Consider the following 17230-nt stretch of genomic DNA (forward strand, 5'->3'; position numbering starts at 1 on the left):
CCTCTGTGTTAAGGTGCTGGGAAGTGGTAAAAGCAGGTGTAAGGGCTGAGTGTTTCAAGATGGTTGTCCTACACATTGAAATCCTCTACACCCATATACAGATCTATTAACTGAATGCTGAGGTATGTGTTTCTGCAAATCAGGACATGAAAACGGAGAATAACGGAGAATGAGCACTGCTTGGTTGCATCACATGACAGAAGCAATCTTTTATGTGAGGTTGGGTAACAGATGTACCACTGTCATGTGGGGTCATGTGATAGCCTTGGCTTTTGTCACAAGATCACTAGGGTATTTCCCCGCCAGCCAGCTGGATATGCTGCTGGAGATGGCACTTAGCTAGCTGCAGATCTATTTGATGTGAAACACATGGCACATTGAAGTAGAGAGTCTGCAATGTAGCACTTCATTGCAAGTACATGTGAGACTGTGCCATAGAGGAGAAGCTTCTGATGAAGTCAAAAAAAGTGTAGGTCATACCCATCTCATGGAATTTTATAGGCACTATTTTCAGAACTAAACATATGAGCCACACTCTCTTCTGAAGGGCTATCCTAGTCATGCTTCCAGAGGCTCATCCTCTTCAAAAGGAAAGAGGTAGTAAGACTCCCAGTTTGAGAGCGATGAGGGTGATTAGGAGTTCCCCGGTGCAGTGAGTGTTTTCATTGCTTTTAAACTCTTCTATTCTTGCACGTCAGAAAAGATAGTATGTGACTTCAAAAGACAGACCAGGAAAAGAGAGGAGGGGAAGAGAATTGCACTTTCTGCAGGTGATTTTTAATCCTGCATTTTTTGTGTTTTGTTCTCTTTCGGACTGCAATGCGGTAGGTCCTCTTCCAATAGTAGGGATTCCTCCTGAGTATGAGTGCTTATAGATGCTGGATTCCAGAATTCATTCTTGTTTCTCTGACTACGTCAGTTTGAATAGCTCAGTTACATGTTTCTGATATAAATGGCTGTTCCTTTGTGACAAGAGTCTGCTTTGTTGTTGTAAAACTTCCCCTGTCTAGGCTGACTAAAGCGAATCATTGGTTCCTTTTAATGTATTCCTTATACATACCTGCTAATACTGTCCTGCTCTCCAACATCATCGTACACTTCTTGGTCACTCTCTGGATGTTTCACAGCAGCTCTGGTAGAGGGTGGTTGCTTTCTCTTCAAAGAATCATAATCAATCTCCACCATGGTTGTTTTAATGTATCCATCTACATGAATGAAACCATGTAATTAGGCAGAGACAGTTTTAAAGCTCATGGTATAGAGGTGAGTTTAACAGAAGGTTCAGAATCAGTGATTGAATTGTTTTGAATGATCTTTGAAAACTTTCAAAGAAATGTCTCATTCCAAGCAGCCTCAGCTTGAGTCTCCATCTGTCTACATAAATACAAATCTCAGACCTGGCTCAAATCTCCCCCCAAAGCCTCCTCAGTTAGTGTGAAGTTAACTTCACCTCTATTTGCTTCTCAGCTACAGCAGAAGAATTTTTTTGCCGACTCCAGGAAGCATGGGGCAAGCTCCCTTTCTTGGCTAACCTTGGGACCACTGCAGTCTCATGGCATGCTTGAGGGAAGCCCAGGACATAAAGATTCTGACATGTCATAAGGAGGGAGAGACGCTCTGTTTGCATTGATTTAGGCTGGTAGACATGCTGCAGCTGCATTGTTAGCCTCTTGTCCCTGGATCTTTGCTAAAGAGATCTGGTCATGCCCCTGGGTGCAATGGCTCAGGAGAAACTTGCAGCAGAGCAGCTGGCCTGAGACTGGGAGCTCTGTCTCTGCTGAGGGGAATTTTAGACAGGCGTACTGCCTGTACAGAAAAGAGCATGAATGAATTTTCTTGAAGATGAAAAATGCCCATGCATTTCTTGAAAATGGAAAATCTTTCGCTATGCTTCTTCTGAGTGAACTCAGTTTTTCCTGTGTTTCCCCTCAAATCTGTAACATATTATTTTTTTTTCTTTTGCTTAAATGATCAGGACTGATTTTCCACTGTTGTTTGGTCTTCTTCACAGACCATTGCTGGCCTGTGAACACTGGAAGCTGCAGCATTGATGAAACAAATTGGGCTGTATTGTTGATACTTGTCAGTGAGAAGCCTTATAGAGATTGCAGTTTTGCTGAGGCAAGAAGCAGGTTATGAAAAGTAAATTCATTAAAAGTAAATTAATTAATTGACTGAACATGCTCAAGAAAATAACCTTCTCTCAGCCCTCACCACGATTTGGTTTCCTATGTACAAAATGCTCCATGCAAAAGATATATTTACAAAACTTCCAAGTATCGCAGAAAAGCTGATACTGGAACTTACCTCTGGAGATCCTCTTGGCCAATCTCGTTGCCCAAGCAGGACTTGCTAGAGCAGGTTGCCCAGGACTGTGTCCTCTCAGGTTTTGAAGATCTCCATGGATGGAGACTCCACCACCTCTTTGGGCAACCTTCTCCCTTCCTTGCTTACCCTCGGTGTTTCCTAATGTTCAGACAGAATTTCCTGTGTTTCAGTCTGTGCCTGTACCTCTTGCATTGTCACTGGGCACCACTGGAAAGAGCTTGGCTGCGTCTTCTTTACACCCTCCCATCAGATGTTTATGAACGGTTATAAGATCCCCCCTAAACCTTCCCTTCACCAGGCTGAACAGTCCCAGTTCACTCAGCCTCTCTTTGTATGAGACAGGCTCCAGGTCCTTAGCATCTTTTTATGTCCAGTACTACAAAGTGCTCAGCTGGTATTGTCCAGTTCGACATGTGTGAACTGTCTTACTGAACTTATTGTCATTTTAGTCTCCTTAAAAATCAAACAAGTGCTTTTAAAAATTTTCATTGATTTTATGGGTCGGTCTTTTAACGTCTTTACTACAACCCAGGAGCCAGATTCATCACCCCCTTATCATACTTATAGATCCACTGATGATATTTATACAATTAGAGGAATATCTTGGATTTCAGAGAAAATAAAATCCAGAAACAGTTTAGAAACTTTCCATAGGAATAGGAACAAGACAAACACTTAAAACAGGACCTTATATTCTCTGCTTCTATTTTAGCAACACCCATGTTATTTTAAATACAAAGACATGAAAAAATGCAATCCTTCTTACTGGCATGGAGCCAAGTTCTGATGCTATTTGAAGGCTGACCTGGAATTACCTCGCAAGAGGTCCATGAAGATCCCAACATACTGTTCCTAACTTATTCTAGTGTCTATAGATGTTATGTTATGTGGTACAATAACTTCCTACTATGAACGAAGCCTCGTATGCCAGCTGAAGACAGGAGGGTGAGTTGTGGACATCGTTTACTTTGGTGGCCAGTGACTCAGCCTTGGTAAGGCCACTCCTTGGTGTAATGCTCACATGTTTGCTGTCATACAGTGAAAATGTTCAGGAGCACAGTGAAGAAACAGAACTCACAACATCCTTTTATCCTGCCCAGCCATTTTCCTTCTGGGTTGTCTGTGAGGCGAATTATTTCAATCTCATCCCCCTGTTTGACAGTCAGCTCATTCTTCCCTCCCTTGTGGTCAACACAAGCTCGTGCCTGATGAAGGACTTGGATGGGTCCTGTTAACTGCAGAGAAAAAGCAACAAAAGACAAAATAGAAAATAACTAATGATGACTATTCATTGCATTGACATTTAAAATAGTCCAGGCAAAGAAACAGAAAGGCAGCACTCTGGTCCCCAACCCCAGTTTAAATTAATAATCAGGTATGAACAGAGAGGGCAACAGCATAGCAGTAGAGCAGCTGAAGAAGCGACTGGCAAAATCACAGAAATACGAAGACTAAAACCAACAGACGAACCTATGGAGCCTTTCACAGGTTCACAAAGCAGACATGTCTGTAATTCCAGTGGGCAGCTCCATGTAGTTCCAGCAGAACTAACCCTATGAGTAAATGTTCATTGACATAAATGATTCTACCACATAATGTTCTGTGTTTACAACTCAACTTGATAAATGATCCTACAAGTACCCACAAGAGATGATCACACTGTTTACTGGAATTCAGAATTCTCTTTGTGAGATCTTTAGATTATGTGATGGAGAAACCACTTTGGATTTTAGTATCTGTGGCTTTAAGATGTAAGTGATCTTGCAGAGGCATGTGGCTGTGGACGAGTAGCTCGGGGATATCTATCCTGTATGGGTAGCAAAGAAATGGGAAAGAAAATGTGCACTAAAATATGTTTGTTTGCATTTAGGAATAATAGCCTACTATAATGGCTGCAACAGAGCAGTCTGCAGTCTGAAAGCATTCAGTGCACTAATGCCTACACTTCACAGGAACGGTCTGAAGAATCGACTTGGGGCCTGACAAATGCCAGCTAGCCCACTATTATTAACTATTAGTATTTTCCTTTAATATTTGCTCCTCAAGTCATGTCAGTCTCTCCACAGAAGACCAAGGCCATGATGTGAGAGACTGACCATGGCTTTACTGTATACAGAGCATAACAGGAAGAAAAATAAAGCTGCCCACTACGTACAATGACACTGGAAGAAGCCCAGTGAAGCATTGCGAACAGGCATTAGTTATCAGAAAATTTCTGGCAGATTTGTAAACTGTGGTAGTGTGTGGACCACCAGCTATATAAAAATTATACAAAACAGAAGGAATCGTCTCATCATTTAGCCCCTAGGCTTTGACAGTGACCGTAGCTCCCCTACACATGCCCTGTTCCCTTCCTCCCCATTTAGGCTGGAAGTCCCTTCAAGTCCCTTTAGATGAAAGCAAGGGCAGTGTGTTACAACGGAATGCTGAAATCTCTTACGGGCTGGATACTGTTGTTGGAGCAAAACCCACTAAGTACATGGAATCCATCTCCCACTTTTATTAAGGACTTTTGATGCTATTCTAGTGACGTAAATGCTTTTTAAGCAGAAAAGAGAAAGGAAATGATTTAAAGGCTTTTTTACATAGAAAGAATGCAAGAAGGGAATTTAACAAAAACTATATAAGCACTGAAAAGTGTCTTTGCCCTCAGTACAGAGCCTGAAGTCAAGCATATGCCAAACATAAAAGGGTAGGTTAAACCTTTATGCAGAATTTATCCAGGTGCTTGAACTATGTACCATAACAAACAGTTTTGTAGCCAGCTGAAAAGTGTGTTTTGAATTCGACAACGCTAAATAATGCTTCTTACATGTCTTTGGCCAGATTACAAAATAAAAAGCTTACTTTGAACTTCTTCCTTATTTCCTGCTCTTTCTTTTCTTTTTCCTTCTGTTCTTTCTTCTCTTGGTCCATTCTTCTCTTCTCTTCTTTGTCCTGCTTCTTCTCTTTTCCCCTTGAAGATCTGAAAGTTCATTGCCAGGACTGAATGTAGCCATGAAACAGATCTCACTAGCTCTTTCTTACCCAAGGTTAACAAAGAACTACATGTGATGGAAAAAGACTTCTCCCAGTGAAATCAAAGCTACAGATTCTAAACCCTAGCTTGGCTGCCACAGATAGAGTAGAGCAGCCCTTTCTCTTATAGTACATATATAATTTAAAGTGGCTGTCCTCAAGAGGACAACACGCCAGAAAAGGTTATCTGGAGGTAAGAGGCTGACACTACCTGTGCATGTCCATACATCTCTGAGATAATTTTGGCAAGCAAGCTTGGAAACTGGTAGCAGTCTAGGTGGTGTGGCACTGGCTGCAGCTGTTAAATATTTACCCAGGCCATCGGTGGTTGATGCAGCTTGAACTGAAGCCTGAGCTACCACTAAACTGCGGTTTTAAACCTCATTGCAACCTATTCTGGCAGTCTACACAAATGACAAGTCAGTCTTCTGCACTGCATCATGAATGTGCCTGTCATGCCAGGGTACACTGCCTGCTGTGCCTCGTGTGCTGGATGGTACTAAGATCTGGGCCCTGGGAGGTAATTAGGACTATAGCTACAGCTCTGCTGTTTGCTGCCAACGGTTTGGCTGGAAGAGCTATGCCTTACAAAGCCTATGGAACTGACTGAGTGAGGCTCCATCCTCTTTCTTTTTCGGTACTTTTGCTAAACTGATATGCTCAAATTACATTAAAAAAAAAAGACAGAATGAGGATCACTTGTTTTAGTTATATAGTTTCAGAGTTATCTATTTTCACAGGGAATTCAATAATATTTTTTTTTGCTGAAAGTCATTTTACGTCTGAAACAAGGTATTTTTGTGTAGGAACTCTAGACTATTACTTATTCCAAGGGAATTAGAGCTTTTCTTTGGCTATTGTCATACTGTGAATCCCATATATTTAGACATTAGGAGGGCAAGAGATTCCTCAAAGTAAAGGGCTAAATAGCAGAAGAACAAGCAGCGCTCATATTCTGGCTCCGTAACTATGTTAGGGGACTCAGGCCATGAGAACTGTAAATCCAGCCCCTTGTAGGAGTTCTAAGTACATGTATCTAGAAAGCAAGAACAACCACAACGAAACATCTGTCTGGGATCATAGTACCTAGGGCCTGATCTTATTTCTCCTCCTAGGTTGTAATTCCAAACAGCGATTCAGACGTGTTCCGTAGATCAGAAATCAGACTTCCGTTATCTAGATCACAGTAACCACAGGGTCATATTGCATCAGTTTTTCTAGCTCAGGGCATAGCAGATTTAAGTAGGAAAGAACCCGTTAACAACCTGACTTTCTCTAGGTGAAATGAATGAACACAATAATGCCTGGCAAGGACTGCAGTGGAATCACACTTTTGTGCCAGATGAAGTATGTTTCTTTGCAAGCTTTTGGTACTAACGATACAGTAGACTATGGAGTTTAAAATTACTACCTGATGTCATTTATGTCTTCATACATCTCTCCATCACTGTCTTGGCCCTGTAAGAAAAATTTAGTTTTCAATGGCCTAGATACATTTGGAAAGTCATGAAGAAAACAGACCTGCTACGTAAGCTTCATATAAACTATATACAAACATTTACAGCAAAATGTAAATAGAAATTAATTTAATCTTACCAAGCCAAGTCACTACATTATTCAAACCCACTGTTCTTTTTTTCTTACTTTGTTTTTACAATACCACAACTATCAAACCCTGGATTGTTACAATCACACTAGCACATATTGCTTAATCCCAAGTGGATGTTTAATTGCAATGCTAGGCCTGGAAAGCTTTGTCTGACTGTCATGGCACGATGAAGGTGCCAGGGTTAGCAGTAGTTAAGCTGGAATGCTAGGTATCTAAATGGGACTCAGATCAGAGATGGTTTTAGTCCTAATACAGCCAGGTACTTACAGACACAATACAAACCTGTGCTTAACTGAAACAAGTGGTTTATCACTAGAATAGAACAGGGCCCTTCTTTCTGGAAATTTCAGTGAAGTGAAATGTCAGTGGAAATAGAAGGGGTGTTTTGCTTTTTTTAAAATATATTTCTAGTGTCTAGCTAGCTTTGATGATTAGTTCCAGTTTGTTCTGCTTGCCTGGTTTTACTTCTGTCCTTCACAATAGGTAAGTGCTTCTACAATTTACTGTCAATCTACAGGATTCATTCTGCAATTAATTTTCTAATGCGTTGAAGGAGTTTTACTGAATTTGTGAGTTTGGGCTGGAAAGGATAGGTTTATCATGGAGGATGGCACTTACCCCCTCTGCATTTCCATGACCTGTATGACAGAAAATAAAAACAGAGTATTTATTTTTTGCCGTACAGAAAACAATTCATTCTAGTGTTCACTGTTTACAAACTGCTACTAATACCATTGCTATTAACTAGAAATATGTGCAGGCTCCTGGCTTTTAACGAGAGTATGAATGCAAAAATCTGAGTTTTTCCACGTTGCTTTTGTAGTACGCTGTAAAGTAGAAATATCTACAAAATAGCATATGTTCACCATGTATTTTTAAAAGTAGGAAATTTGTTTTAAAGATTTGTTTGTGACATTGATGAACTCACCTATGCTATTTGTTCACAAAAATGCCTATTCTTACAAGAAAGTCGTTACTAAAAATCTAATCCTAACAGACCTCAAAGAACTTGCTTGCACCAGCCCAATAGCTGAAGAAGGAGGCCAAAGGCTCTTTTGCTAAGCCAGCCTCTACCTTGGGCTGCAGGAGAAGAAACTGTGAATCTCCTGCTTCCTCCTTACTCTGCTGGTGGTTAGGTAAGAAAAGAGCTCAGGCTCAGATTCAGCTCTGCAGCCCACGTTGCTGTACGGCAGGGATGGCTAGCACGCTCGGCAACGCGTACTGCGCCTAGCACAGAGTGAGTCCTCCCGAGGAGGGATCGGAAGGCAGACTGAAATTCTTCGTGTCACAATCTGCTTCTCTGGCTGCTCTGGTACAGCAAGCGACTCCCTGCCTCTTCTTGAAGGCAGACCATAGAGCGACGTTAAAAGCACAGTCAACAATTTTTTTGTTAATCAGGTATAAAACAACGCCTGCTTCACCAGAGCACACAACATTAACTCAGAAAGAGAGCATTCACTTTGATTCAGGCTTGAAAATCTGGTAATTCACAGTCCCAGCACATTTCTAACTCAAAAAAAAAAAAAAAAAAAAAAAAAAAAAAAAGGAGAGGCGAGATATGTAAAGCAGTTCCTGAGAGTCTGTCATATTAATTATAGAACAGTTAGTGTTAGGAGACAACCGTCCTCATCCATAAAACTGCAGAACCAGCATAATTAGTTACACAAGTCACTCACTCATGAATACAATATGCTTTTGCTTATCTTATAAATACAGTGTGCTTACAGCTTCATATAGCTGCCATTAATTAAAATGTATGCATCTTACCCTGTGAAACAAATGCAACATCATCATAATTTTCTTCATTGTCTGGACTTCTGTAAATATGAAAAAATGGACATGTGAAACCGATGAAGGAGGTTTTATGATTGCGTTTTCATTCAGCATTGTTCTAGTGCTTTTCTCTGCTATTTTATACAGTGGCTGGACAGTCTGCTGAGCCCTGTGTGCTCACGAGATTCCCTGAATTGTGCTTCCTGACTGCGACTCAGTTTTTCACAGGGGGACACCTTGATCCTGATTATAAAAGGAGAAAATGAGCCAAAGGCACTCAGACACCACGAGGATGAGTGTGGTCTGAAAAATGTAATGGGCAGATGGGCGGAGGCAATGGAAAGAGTCTGTTGGGCTTTTTAACCATCTTTGCAGGTGCAGGCTTCTTACACAATGCACAAGAAGAACGCCAGACTTTGGCACAATGTTAAACATAACTCTAAGGCTTGCTCCCTGACTCATAGAGCTTAAAGTCTAAACAAGGGACAAGAGGGTCTCTGATGCTGTTAGATTTAAAAAAGAAGTAAGAAATTGAGAATATAACTAATAATAACATCAGGGACTTCTAACTTTATAATACCTTGTCATAGTTGAAAGGAGATGAAATTACATCAAAAAGGTGTAATCAAAGAATGGACTTGAAAGCAGAAAGTGATCATTTAGAATTGGCTTGATGGAAAAAGCACCAAGACAGAGTGAAAGACAACACGTCATCACCGAGGCACACATTTTCAGCAGAGAGGAGAGCTCAGAGGGCACACAGGAAGGGGAGAGCAGAAGGCCAATCTGGAGGCAAATTTTTCAGGCCCCTAAAGGCAAGAGGACACGCTTGGCTCTCAAGCATTTGGCAAGGAGGGTACCCAGGAGGGCTTCTGCAGGGACCGCGGAGCGGCTGCTGGCACCCAGTGCTCTGGCCACTGGAGGGGTAGTAATGGCAGGTTCCTGGGCGACCCCTGGCAGGGCTGGGGGATGTTTCCCACAGCCTCGAGCACAGCAGCAGCAGCGCTAGACTGATGCTGTGACACCATCTGTACCAAAATACAGTATGCGTGCTGACACACACCTCTCTAATGCCCAATATATTCTCCCTCTCTGTCCGTTGCTGCGATTTGCAGTAACTGCTGGTCAGAGCGCAGATCCTGGTTCAGGTTCAGCTTTTTTCAGATCAGTTTTGACACTAGACCAAATTGTTTTTAACTCTTTGACACTGGGAGGTTCTCCTTTTGTACGCAGCTCTTTGAAGGGTAAAGAAAGGAGCCCCACGTGCCACAGAGGCTTCTCAGTGTTATCACAAGAGGTCCTGACGTGGCTTCTGGTGCAGTTTCACAACCAGCACTGAGCACAGTACCTCCAGCTTGCAAAGCTGCTTCCTGGGACATTGACTGATAGACCTGACCCTCCTAGCCCTCTTTCCCCAGAAAAATGCAGGGGAAAGCTTCAGTTACTGATGCAACTGATTTTCTACCAGTCTTTGAACCCTTCCCAACTGAAAACCCAGCAGAGTGTCTGTTCCCTCTCCCTTCCCCTTACCGACTGGGCAGAAAAAAGTGTTGTTTCAGATAAGACAATTTAGGGAAACAACTGAAGAGATGGAGAGTTCAAACTACTAAAATCCAATTCCAAACAGGCCAGGGACAGAGTAGGATAAGGAAGGTGGTGTGAGACCTCACTCTCCTGGAAACCTGGGACACCTGCAGCCTTAATTTGCTGCTGCATGAGCAAAGTAATAGGCAGAAAAAGGTAAAAAAATAAAGAGCTTGGGGTTTCTGTTCACTTACATTGCTTCAGAGCTGGGCTTGATGTTTCTGGGCGGCAGGCTTGGAGCTGCTGGGGGCTGCAGGGATGGGTGAGAGGCTGGTGGAGGAGGTGGTGACTGCGTAGCAGAGTGTGGTGGAGGTACAGGTGGGGAGAGTGCTGCTGAGGAAGGTCCTATCTGTTTCAAACCTTCATTTTTAGGGCCTGAAAAAAAGCAGAACAGACTGAATTTATCAAGCAAACAGCTAAGGAAGGAACCTCACTGCTTACATGAAGTATTAGGATAAAATATCAGTACTGCACATGCCCCAGAGCACACATATTTTGTTGAGCCTGCTTCTTAGATATATTTGGTGCCTTATCTTATCAGAGTAGAGAGGTTCTGCCTAGAAGGATGTCTTTGCCAAGACATGAACAAGACACAAAATCATCAGTTAATCCAATATATAAATTCTTGTGCTTTAGAACTAAATGATCATTTAATTCTACAATTAGCTTGAAAAGACCAGCTGCAGAGTTTCACACGAGCACTGATGCAGTCTTGCTGGAGTTTTCCTTGCTTGGAGACAGAGTTTCAAGGGAAGGGATGGGAGATGAAAAGATATTTTGACATTGATTAAGAGGTGTACAGTCTCTGTACGTCTTCAAATACATTTGTAATGTAAGTTGTAAAAGGCTGGACTTAATTTTCTAGCAAGCCCATACTAGAAAAGTGGCAGTTTGAGAAGATGTGCAGAAGCTACACCCTCAGCAAACAGGTGCAGCCTTAAAAACAAGATGATGTAGTGCCCCAGGCACAGAAGCCATAATTATGTGAGAGGGCTGGTGTGCATGTGTGCTGCACTGAATTCGTGCTCTGTGTACAAGCCACAACCAAACCATAGTAACCACTGCTTTGAGAGTTCATGTTGAGAGAAGTTATTCAACACAACCCAATGAAATCACTGTTAGGATGCCACAATGTTAAACCTAGAATTTTGTTTCAAGTATCATGAGTGGATTAAAAGCTACCCAGAAAGAATTGTCCCCAGCTGTATGGAGGGATGTTGAACCAAATCTAAGGAAAAGGAGATAGAGGGAAAAAGGAAATTCACAGTTCAGTTAAAACCAATTACAATCAAAAAGAACCTCCTTGTCTTCTAGAAGTTTTCTTCAAGTTCACACCTCTATAATGGAGATTAAAATTTGGCCAAGAAGAAAAAAACACTTTCACCGCGTTGGAAAAAAATATGATTAAAAATATATATATATTTAGTAATGTTTCATATCAAGACTGAAAGTTACAAAAACTGCTGAAGAGCTTTCTTTAGCTGCTTGGGAGTCTGAAATTCTGTCCTTGGGATAGGCAGGAGAAGGGGAATCCATAGCTATTAGAAGGACCTCTCGTGTCACACAGAAATGAAAGTGAAATTATTAAGCCTTGACAGTTTTTCTGCTTACTAACAAAGAACACAAAAATGTCTGGATAAGTTGGGCTTTCTTGGCTGCTTGGAGCAACTTGTCAACATATGTGTCAACAACAGTTTATTTGAAACCTGTTAAGTTCCTACATTATTTAACAGCAAAGTGCTAAAAGCCTCAATGCTGCTGATTCCACAGGTGAATTATTTGGTGGTTTGGTTAAAGAACATTCATTTTGCAAAAGCAGGTCCTTACCATTTGAGATATGCCAAGATTAAAGTTGTATGGTATCACATACCTTTTTTTTTCACATCTCTTTTTATCATTTAGTTCAAAAGTATAGCCCAAAAGTCAAGTGAAAGAATCCTTTCACTTAGTACTGAGGAGCCTACAGCAGGATTCATGGTGTCAGCTGGAGAAAGCCCAAAGAAGAGTGGGAATGATTAGAGGTATAGAAAACATGAATTCCTGGAGATATTGAACAAATGGTGGCTGTTTAGGAAAAGATGGTAAGACTGAAGGGAACAGAATGAATAATTAAGTCTCTGGCAAAAAAGAAAGGGATATTTTTTTTCCTTTTTCTTCACTTCCATGGTGGAGAAGGCAAGAAGTAATGTCTTTAAAGGCCAGGAACATTTGTTAGGAGGCACTTTCTAACAGTGAAGGTGGAATTTCCATGGCTTGAGGTCCGTGTTAAAGAAGTAGGATAAACTTACGGCATGAATAAGTTCTAGTACAGTTGTTCTTACCCTGCACATAGGGATGGACCACACAACTTCTTTATATCCCTTCTAATTCAATGATGACATTCTCTGTTTGTTGTCCTACTTTTTACAAGACATCAAATTTAAAATACTTGCCCCTGCATTAAGCCCGACAGCTAGAGATTTACTAAAATATCATTTTGGCTAAAAGTCATCTTCCAGAAAGACGTCCCACTTGTTTGAAGATGAGAGAAAGAATGTACCACTACAGAGTCTGTTTAGTTAAGTTTGCTCACTGTTAAAATCTGCATCTCATGTTTTCTAAGTTCATCAGGCTTCAGATTCTATCACTTTTATTTCTACCTTTGCTTTCTAGATCAAAACCCTTTTTATAACCACTGTTTTCTGCCCATAAGGTATTGATACCACTGAACTGAACCAAAATCTCAGATATCTTTTTGATAACTTTAAAGACTCAAGCTTTTTAATCTTATCTCAAAGCATATTTTTCTTTCATCCAGCAATTCATTTGTAGCTATTTTTGTAATTTTTCTAACTTTTCCAGCATTGTAAAAAATCTGGCATTGGAATTCTACACAGTAAGTGCTTGTCTGCCACATGCAGTGATGAAAATTACAAGTCATTCTTCATCTGGCCATATCTCTGCTGATTGCATCCAGGGAGTTTGAGTATTTTCTGCAATTGTCATCCCTCCTCCTGTTTTGGAAGTGCAGACACCTGAATATCAAACTAAGGCCCATTAGCAAAAAGCTTTTATTCAAAACCTCTGTAACAATATGAAGATTCCTTAAGGGTAAAACTCCAAGAATTTAGGGTTACCATTATGCATCAGATTCTTCTGTCACATCATTGTCTTTACACAACTGTAGAGTTGTTCATGATGCCTAGATTTTTTCCCAAGGCATTACCTTACCTTGTTTCATGTATGGTTTACATTTCTTCATTCTGCATGTGTACTTACATTTGAGTAAAGACAACTTTTTTAAATGAGCCAAGATTGCACATGATTGTGCTCTTGTTGTAGCTGAGTCTCTGAGGACTGTATGTTGACTTTCAACTCTTCACAGTCTTTATTCATCCACAGACTTTTTCAGCCGTAATATCTTACTGCTCTAAAATCCCTGATAAAGATGAACAGCACTGACAATCTAAGCGTGTATCTGCAGCTGAATTCTTTTAAGCAGATTCTAACCAAACAAAGAAGCCAGAAAGGTTTTTGTTTGTTTGGTTGGTTTTTTTTTTTGCATAAAAGCCATGTTAATTGCTATTAACTATGCACTCAATGTATTGTGTTGTAAAAGGGAATCCTATATCAGTTTTTCCATGGCTATATTTATGTTGCCCTAAGACAGCGTTGTGTATATGTACAACATGCATATGTGCATTATGTTGTCATACAGTGTTACTTCACTGTGATCAGTTTGTAGGACTAAGTTAAAAATCTGCCCAAGTCTCTGTGCATAATACTTCTTCCATCTGATGTGTCTTGAGAGCCAAATCCAGGCAATAAGAAACTGAGCCAGGAAAGGACACCACACACATTTTAGATTAAGTGCTAATTTTTAAGTATAAGGCCTGAAAAACCTGTCCTTTTTAATTTAGGCACATTGCTGGAATCTAGCAATACCTAATGATCATCAGATTACTGGAAACACTGCTTTTTTATTTTCTGACTATTAGAATTGACTCTTCCCTGCTTTTAGAGTTGTAATTACCTACATTCACACTGACTGAGATTGATGTGGGTGTAAACTGCTTTAATTCTAACACTGAAAATAATGGGGTGTTAGGTAAGAAAGTGACATTCAGTATGAACATGCTGTTACAGTCAGGCCCGCAGAGCCAAAGCTATCATAATCATGTTTCAGTAGTGCTTTGTTTTCTATTTTAATGAAGCATCTCATTTTAACCCCAGTTCTATCTTTTTGTGTCACTGAGACACTTGATACTCTGAAGACACGGAAAGGCTCTGGGCTGGGAGTGGAGATGAAGTCAGCTCCGAACACCCAGAACAAGAAATTAAATTGAAACTACATCCTGGCTTCACATGCACCCAAAGCACTCTCATCACAGGAAACAGTGTTCAGAACCATCACTGTGTGGTAGCTTTGACCACTAACACATCAGTTTCCAAATAGCCTCTTCTCTCTTCTTGGGACTTTCAGCTTTTTCACATGTTGTGCCACACTGACAAAACAGATGCAGAAACTGAAGCTCTTCACAAAGAAATGAAAGAACAGATGGAAAGGAACGAGTTCCTCAAAACCTGTGCAGCTGTATAGCAGCTCAGAGAAACTGTCCATAGAAAGCACCAAATAACACATTACATCGCTGCTTGTGATATTAAATGTCTTTAACCATGTCCAAAGCTTCAGCACTTACAGCAGAACCCTGCACAGAATGCTGCAAACAATTCTCTTGTGTTCTTGGGGAACTTTCTCAAACAACTTCCAGATGTGCAGTGACCAAAAGGTTGCCTACATTCTTGGACAATGTTTATTTATCAGGAAGTTCAGGTCACTGAAGTTGTCTTGATGTAAAATGTGATTTTGACCCTTGCCATTCCTGGCTTGTGAAAGAGAAACATCGATAACCTCTTTGGTAGCTAACATAACATCCAGAGAAAGAACCCATCTTCCCTTCGTGTCCAGATATTCTCTGTTCAACAATCTCAGGAGAAATCAACCTGCATATAGCAGTACTTTAAAATTTCCATGCCCCTCCTGTGTGAACTCAAAGAGAAACCAGTAAAAAACCCAAAATAAGTCCAGCTCTTTGGAACCCATGTACTCTAGGTAGTCAAAAGCAAGTTTCAGGGCAGGATGAGAAAAAGATACTCATTGTCACCTTGCTGAAATCTTCAGTGTTGTCCTGAGATGCTGTATGACTCTGTCCTGAGATGCTAATGCCAGAAATATGTGGCAAACCAAAGGGAAATCCCAGCAGTGACTGAGTCCGTACTGAAGGAACACATGCAACCAGCAGTACTTGCTGGGATAAGAATCCAATGGGAACCAGTACTTTGGCCAGGGCCAGTTCTCCTCAGTCCTTTTTAAAAATTGAAAAATAAATTGCACTTGTGTGCAAGAGAGATATGTGCCCCAGTATGGACAAAGCTGAAATGCCCTATCTATGCCCTCCTTAAATACCAGGGTGTCTCACTGCTTGGATGAGAGATTGGCACATAGATGAATAACAGTATCTAATTATAAACCTGAGCAGAACAGAAGCAAAGAAAAAACCAATTTTTAGCACTCACACCTGCAGTTCAACATCCATTGGCTGAAGATACAATCCCTGGTGATCAGTTCAACCAGTACTGCATTAGAATGTGATTACTTGGCACAAAGCTTTTAACTGGCAGCAATGACAACTAATAATTTTGATGATCTCCCTCGAAGCAGGAAACTCTCCCGCCCTGGCAGGTGATCTGCCTTCAGCTATTCATATTTTTCTTACACCTTGGCTGGATTGCAGCAGTAATGTGTACCTGCTCTCCAAGTCAATAGTCGTTAAAAAACTCTAGCTAGCTCAGAACAGCTGTATTGCATCTTCTCAGCAACACACTCTCTTGCAAATGCATTAGTGTGGCCCCAGTCTCTACACAGTCCGAACTTAACTGCAATAACTTAGCTCTCAATTATGTTAAAGGTATCAGGCTGTAACATCTAAGACATCCATTGCCTCGACCCAGACATGTCTAGTCTGAGATTGCATGCTAAACAACACTGGAACTGAGCAGCAATGAATATCACACTACCTTCCATTTCAACTTCACTCTGATCGCGCCTACTTCACCATAAACACGTAGCAACAGACATATGTAAGAAAACCCTTTCAGTAAGAAGGTGGTCTCTTGCACATACAAAGGAAAAACTGTTTCTTCACTTCATATCCTAAAAGGCAGATCATCTTCTTTCTTTGTCCTACAGTATGGCCCTTGGCAAGATCTTACTCCCTTTTGCCTCTGATGCAGTCAGCTGCTGATGAGGTTTCGACCCCTTCCGCTTTTATGAAGGTAAAGAAAACCTGACAATGATCAGCTACTGCAAGGATACTCCAAACATCCTGCAGGAAAAAATGCCTGGGATTTTAAATGTCTTCATGAATTTCTTTAGTTTTTATAAAAAAGGACTCCAGGATTTTTCAAGCAGTTACAAGGTCAAAGTTTTGCATTTGGAAAGAAGCATCCTTTTATAAAACAAAATGCTTTTGAGCTACTCTGGAAATGCAATGTCGGCTTTCAGTTTTACCGCAAAGCACTTCACCATTTCTACATGCAAGACCTGGGAAGTTCTCTGACTTTTACAGAGGGTTTGCTAACAACCTGCAACAACATCTGCAGCAGCTGATCACCCACTTCCTCCTTCATTCATAACTCGCAGAGAGCTGTTCTCTGCTCCGCTTCCCTAACCTGCGTATTCATTTAGCTACAAGCCAGGGTTTCAGGTTTCACAATTATGCTGCTTTGCACTTGCTCAAAGTAAGCAGCTAAACTTACGACATTACTGAAGCTGGGTGCTTTTGGTTATGCTGTTGTCAGACATACCGTAACAGCAGAGATACAAAGATCGTTGGCGATACTGCTCACACCTTGAAAACCAAGACCAGAGAAAGCTCT

At 41.0% G+C, this 17230-nt stretch overlaps 1 protein-coding gene across 2 annotated transcripts in view; it reads right to left on the reverse strand.

Annotated features, from left to right (window-relative positions):
* Positions 1–17230, reverse strand: part of FYB1 (FYN binding protein 1) — a 48798-nt gene that overhangs the window by 16840 nt on the left and 14728 nt on the right. For both annotated transcript variants that reach the window (XM_086629594.1, XM_086629593.1), the window contains 7 exons: positions 10507–10687; positions 8723–8772; positions 7574–7593; positions 6758–6804; positions 5176–5293; positions 3407–3563; positions 1061–1205 (listed from right to left, as the gene is read on the reverse strand). In XM_086629594.1, coding sequence (XP_086485720.1) covers positions 1061–1205; positions 3407–3563; positions 5176–5293; positions 6758–6804; positions 7574–7593; positions 8723–8772; positions 10507–10687 — 718 coding nt within the window. The remainder of the gene's footprint in view (positions 1–1060; positions 1206–3406; positions 3564–5175; positions 5294–6757; positions 6805–7573; positions 7594–8722; positions 8773–10506; positions 10688–17230) is intronic.

Source organism: Tauraco erythrolophus, chromosome Z (genome assembly GCF_009769465.1).
Source record: "Tauraco erythrolophus isolate bTauEry1 chromosome Z, bTauEry1.pri, whole genome shotgun sequence".
Lineage (NCBI taxonomy): Eukaryota > Metazoa > Chordata > Aves > Musophagiformes > Musophagidae > Tauraco > Tauraco erythrolophus.